The sequence below is a fragment of the Labrus mixtus genome, chromosome 5, assembly GCF_963584025.1.
Source record: "Labrus mixtus chromosome 5, fLabMix1.1, whole genome shotgun sequence".
NCBI classification, from domain to species: Eukaryota; Metazoa; Chordata; class Actinopteri; order Labriformes; family Labridae; genus Labrus; species Labrus mixtus.
The window spans coordinates 22,864,416-22,870,206 of record NC_083616.1 but is presented as its reverse complement, the minus strand read 5'-3'; the positions used below and the strand labels follow the sequence as shown (position 1 = coordinate 22,870,206).

Below are 5,791 nucleotides of genomic sequence, written 5' to 3'. Positions count from 1 at the left end.
GTGTCTTCATCCATGATCAGAGTCTTATCCAGGAGGTACTGGGTCACCTGGATGGAAAACATCAAAGAGGTACAATAAACTGTAAGTTCAGACCAGCAATGTTTCTTATCTTCAAATTAAGATGAGATGTCTCATTGTCACACTTGACAAAGGTTCAGAGGGACTAAAACAATGTTATTTTTACATTATAAATTGGGGATGTTTCTTTTCAATAAGATCGTTCTATGTCCTACGCACCTACTTCATGAGATAGTTGCGAGGATGAGGATGTACAAACACCTCCTTTAAAGGGGACATATTATGAAAAATCCACTTTTACAGTGTTTTTGAACATATATTTGGGTAACCTGAGTGTCTACCGACCCACAAAACGTGAAATAAACCGTCCAGTCCTTTGTTTGGGGTCTGCACAAGTCTTAAAACACAGAAAGAAATGCTCCATTTCAAATTTGCTCTCCTTGTGATGTCACAGTGGGATTCTGGTATAAAAAAAAAAATATCCTCCCCTCCCCTGGTATCTCCACCCATGGACTCCACCCCCAGCCTAGAGCAAAACTTTTGCGCAGGTCTCCCATTTTTATTCTCGCTAGCAAAGGAGTGATGTCTACTGGGGAAACTCAGGGGGGGGACTCATTGCATTTAAAGAGACACACACACCAAAACGGAGCGTTCTGAGAGAGCTGGTTTCTACAGGGTCACAAACCTCCTCTGGTGCTTGATTCATGTTATATTTTGACCAAAGCACAGCACAGATGCTTCATTTAGACCACAGGGGACTGTTGGAAAAAGGGGATAATATGTCCTCTTTAAAACAATAGACGAGATGTATATAAGTACAGTTGGTTAAAATGTGGATTTAAAAGATAGGTATTTTGTGGCAGAAACAGAGGAGTGGCGATACAAGATTCTTCTGCAGGGCAATGATCTGAACTCTCAGCAGACACATTTCATAAAGTGGATCTTATATCAAAGGGAGTCATCGTTTCATAACAGCCGAAACAAGCCCCTCCATGGAGCATCTGTGTCATTAAACTTTGTGTCTAGACTTTGTCTAAACACTTGCTGCAAAGTGAATTGTTAGTCTTTCTATTTCATATATTTTGTATATTAAGCATTCCGTTAAAAAAGACAGTGACACTGATGAAAGGTCCAGTGTGTGTGTGTACCAAATACCTTGGCTTGATGCTCTATTCTGTACGGAGTCTGCTGAAATTGTCGGATCTCTCTGATGATGTGTGATATCTAAAGAAAAAGTAGACAATCATTAATTAATCCATTCATTCAGCAGACGCTTTTGTCCACATATTGACAAAAAAAAAAAAAGCACAGTGAACATGAACCGATGATTTGCAGACGCTTTCTGCATTTCTTCATGCCTACCATCCTCATTTTGGAGAAGTTAACGAGACCCTCCTCTGTAAAATTAGGAGTTCCCTCCTCAATAAAGGCCAGGTCTGTTAGATACATTCCCAGGTATGGCACACATGGAGGGTTGCAGCTGTAGGAGGTAAACGTGACGCAATCATGTGTATACAAATAAAACAACTAAATAAATTCAATAAATCACTTTCTTCATGTCTCATTTGTAAAATGTGCGATTACAAAAAACTGAAAAGTCTCACTTTTTTAAGGTTTCCCTCAGATTTTTAAACCTCCCCTCAGAGGACACAGTCTTCTGCAGTTTGTCCATCAGCGCTTTAGTCTAGACAAGATCAAAAATATACATTTTAAATCATTTTAAATGTCCATCATGAACCATATGTTACAAACAAGGCAGTTGCATTAGCTCAAGGTCCACTTACGCTTAAGAAAAGATGATTGTAAAAGAACGGCAAAATCTAATTTGCTTCGGATCGGAACTGGAAGCATGCCTCGGGAGAGAGAGACAGCCTGTCTGGTGATTGGATGATAATGGCTTTAATCGATTTAGTCTGCATCAGAATTAAGCTGAGAGCAGATCCTTAATGTTACAGGTAAATGCCTGTCTGTATTTTCTATCTGTGAATCCTCTAATGACATTGATTCTACCAGGAGGATAGAAATCTGCAGACAAGAACCCTCTAATCCTCAGTATTTAGATTCATTGTTTCTTACTGAAATCTTGAGTTGTGCTTTTTACAAGTAGATGTACACGTTTGTTTACACATGGAGGTTTAATTATTATTACTCATTATTATTAATCATCAGACCTGTTTGCTGACTTTAGCCCAGGTCTTCTTCAGGCGGTAGATGGCGCTGCGGTTGAGTGCAGATGTAATCTCCAGAACTCCGTTGTAGTTGTTGAGACAGCGGCAGATGTCAGCCACAGCGACCCACTTCTCTATGGAGCTGGCCCTCGAGCCTACGTCTGTGTGGGTCATGATCTGTGATGCCACCAGGTTACTCATCTACAGAAGGAAAATAAAAGAAGATGTCGATTATGGAAGGACACTTACAGGTTATATACATATACTGTAGGTCAGAAATTTAAAAAAAAAGGTGTTTAAAGAGCCTGAAGGAGCTTACATCATTGAAGTGTTGGCTGGTTTTCATGATGTAGGGCGTCCTCTCTGTCTTATCCACCTTCATCCAGCCCTGGCCGAGGAACTCTCTTAGATGGGGAGGACAGACGTATGATTCACACATACAGTAATATTCTAAAACACAATAATTTCACAAAATATATAATACATTAGCTGACTAAACTGAGTAAGGATTGTTCAATGATCCCTTCGTTGTTTTAAATGTTTCTCTAATTTCACAAATGACAAAAAAATAAACTAGATGAGGATATCTAGTGAGGTGATAACTTTTTTTTATTTAGCTTCATTATGAGTCATAATCTGGTAGATCAATATTTGTCAATAAATGAAAGAGATTCAAACACCTTTCTACTTATAAACCAGTTAATGTCGAGTGTATTAACTCTATATATGCCAACTACCTTTGAAGCATCCTTAGAGGAAACTGTGGTAAATGAGTACTCAAAATCATTGAAAGAATAAATATATACTAAATGCATGGTGCCAAGAATTTAAAATGAGATTATACAGAATTTTATTAAAACTGACCTGCAGGAGAAATCACATCATTAGCAGTAGATAAGAAGATACTAATATAAACATCTTATACATCAATGTACATTTAATTTGAAATGTAAAATGTGGCTTGAAAATCGTTTTCATTTTAGAGTGAAATACCATCAGTATCCTCTCTGCTCATCTACACGTGGTATTCTGTGACACTGTTTTAACTTGTCTCATAATGAGCACTATCGATAACGTTGGGCTAGTTTGTCTGTCCTGATGCAGATCTCATGGTGAGAGCAGTATGAAAGGACTGACTCATAAGGAATGCTCCTGAAGACGATGTGATCCAGCAGCGTGATCTGCTCCGCCAGCTCCATCGCAGAGAGAGACTCGAAACACTCGGCCTTCGGACAGTCAGCCTGAAAACAATTACACACAACTTATACACATGTATAAATACAGACAATGAGGATTTAAATTGACTGGAGAGATGTGCCTTATGACAGTCCTTGTAGACAATCACATTGAGGAGAGAGAGTATCTCGCCCTTTCTGCCTGGAGGACAGAACAGTGTGTTCACAACATTTCACAAAGGTATGGTCATCTGTTTGTGATTCTTATTGATTACTGAGACGAGACAATTAAACAATAACACTCCTGTTTCCTAACTATTTCCCTCTCTGGGTACTAAAGTTCAGCAGGAAATTGAATAGATATTTGTGGGAGGAGTTTATTTATGTGTAGGTACTTCAGCGATGCTGGCCTTTTTGTTTTAGTTTTGAATGAGGGAAAGTATATGACTTAACATTAGTTTTAGAAGAGAAAAGATACTTTGTACCAGACTTAGCTAGCTAACTAATTTCCATCTGTGGTCCCAGGGCAGATGATGGCATAACAGTAAAATACAGATCAACCAGTCATGCATGCACACATTTCAGAAGAGAGAAGAAGAACACAGAACAATAAACAGATAGACCAGCTCATTCCATGAAGAAGCACATAAATATTCCAAATCCACTAACAACCATTATAAATCTGCTTTAACAAGAGGGTTACATTATGCTGCCAAAGGTAGGAACCATTGATTTTTGCCGTTCCCGTATTTCATCATAAAATCATTACAGTATGTTCACTAAGGGAGCCAATAGTGGATTTAATGTGCTGCCCTTTTCTCACCATCTGTAAGATATCCTCTATCCTCAGCTGGGCATCATCCTGCTCGTCCTGAGAAAGGGCACTGATGAAAAATAGAATCAAACATAGTAGAACACAACATCATTAAAAAAAGAGGAAGGTAGTTGCTTTTGTTATTAACAGAAAAAAAGGCGATTTGAAGAAGAAAATTGGAAGTTACATGAATAAAATTGCATCATGCAGTAATGACGTGTGTGTGTGTGTGTGTGTGTGTGTGTGTGTGTGTGTGTGTGTGTGTGTGTGTGTGTGTGTGTGTGTGTGTGTGTGCGTGTGTGTGCGTGTGCGTGTGTGTGTGCATGTCTCTGTGCACCTTAATATGTTGGCAGTAGCTTTCCTCTCCTGAGGCAGGAGGTCCGGATCTCTCAGCACCTCCTCCAGGAGACAGATCACCGACATCTTCAGGTCCCCATTCATCTCAAAGTCCTGAACACACACAGAAGACCAGTAAAGGACCCTTAATGATATCCAGTATGGTTTCCCTGGCATCAAACACTGAACCAAATTCTCGTCTAACTTTACATTAAAGATAACAAATAATCTAAGATGACATACATTTTTGCGCCTATTCATTTTGTACACAGGTTCAGATTCAGGTTATTTTATTTGTACCTGTAAGTACATTTGGTTGCAGGGAGAGTCACATACACACAGACAATACATAAAACATAAAAAGGACAAATCTTACAGGTAAGTATCCTATTTGACTGAGTTTGACATATGATAATTAATGGTCCTGTTACATAATTTATAGCAGCTACAGTACATACCACTGTGCACATTGTATGTTGTATTAACAGTGGCTGAGGTTTGCAGACTGGTACAACAAAAGACAGCACACTATTGTTGATATATTGAAATGTTTGTTTTGGTTTCTAACTGTTCATGAAAGTAGACCAAATTGCAAAGGTTGCTTTTCCTCCACCCACATCATGAAAGCAGTCACTGCCTGATCTATTAAGATTTGTTTTATGTAATATTTCCCAGTGAATTTGATCTGCAGCATTATCCTCCACTTTTCCTTTTATTCTCTCACCCTAATCCAACTCTTGATCAAAAGGTACATTTTAACAAGCTCTTCTCACAAAGTAAATGTGAGGGAGTGTAGATGTATGTGTGTGCGCTTTTGCCCCTGTTTTAATAAGGCAACTTTAGCTTGAGCTTTCATCACAGCATTTTGTATTATTGGAGAAAAATATGTGAAACAGATCGATGCAGTTAGACCTATGAGCAGAGAGCCAGGCAATTACTGTGATAGTCAATTCATTAGAGTAACACTGGCTGTTTAGCACAAGAGTGGGTAGGTGGGTGGGCTGAAGCGGGCTGAGCTTGTGGTCCAATTGACAGGGCAACAATATTCAGTGTGTGTCTGTATAGCTGTGTGTGTGTGTGTATAGCTGTTTACATGTTCAAGTAAGAGCAGTGGAGCAGAGAGAAATGCTTCAGACACCTGCTTTAATGAGACCACAGACTTGATCACCTCAGCAGAAAACCGGGACCACACACACGCACACACACACTCACTCACAAGCGTAAACACACACACTGGTGGGTGCGAACAGACCTGCGAGTGTTTGGAGACCCAGTGCCTC

At 39.4% G+C, this 5,791-nt stretch overlaps 1 protein-coding gene across 1 annotated transcript in view; it reads right to left on the bottom strand.

The window, feature by feature from the left end:
• Window positions 1–2: 2 nt before the first annotated feature.
• rasgrf2b (Ras protein-specific guanine nucleotide-releasing factor 2b) overlaps window positions 3–5,791 on the bottom strand; it is a gene marked incomplete at its 3' end in the record, with an annotated part of 42,920 nt that continues 37,131 nt past the window's right edge. The window contains exons 20-29 of the mRNA XM_061039067.1: window positions 5,764–5,791; window positions 4,513–4,625; window positions 4,185–4,245; window positions 3,324–3,427; window positions 2,506–2,590; window positions 2,190–2,387; window positions 1,623–1,702; window positions 1,381–1,498; window positions 1,174–1,242; window positions 3–47 (exon numbers count right to left, since the gene is read on the bottom strand). The exon at window positions 5,764–5,791 is cut by the window's right edge and continues 79 nt beyond it. Coding sequence (XP_060895050.1) covers window positions 3–47; window positions 1,174–1,242; window positions 1,381–1,498; window positions 1,623–1,702; window positions 2,190–2,387; window positions 2,506–2,590; window positions 3,324–3,427; window positions 4,185–4,245; window positions 4,513–4,625; window positions 5,764–5,791 — 901 coding nt within the window. The remainder of the gene's footprint in view (window positions 48–1,173; window positions 1,243–1,380; window positions 1,499–1,622; window positions 1,703–2,189; window positions 2,388–2,505; window positions 2,591–3,323; window positions 3,428–4,184; window positions 4,246–4,512; window positions 4,626–5,763) is intronic.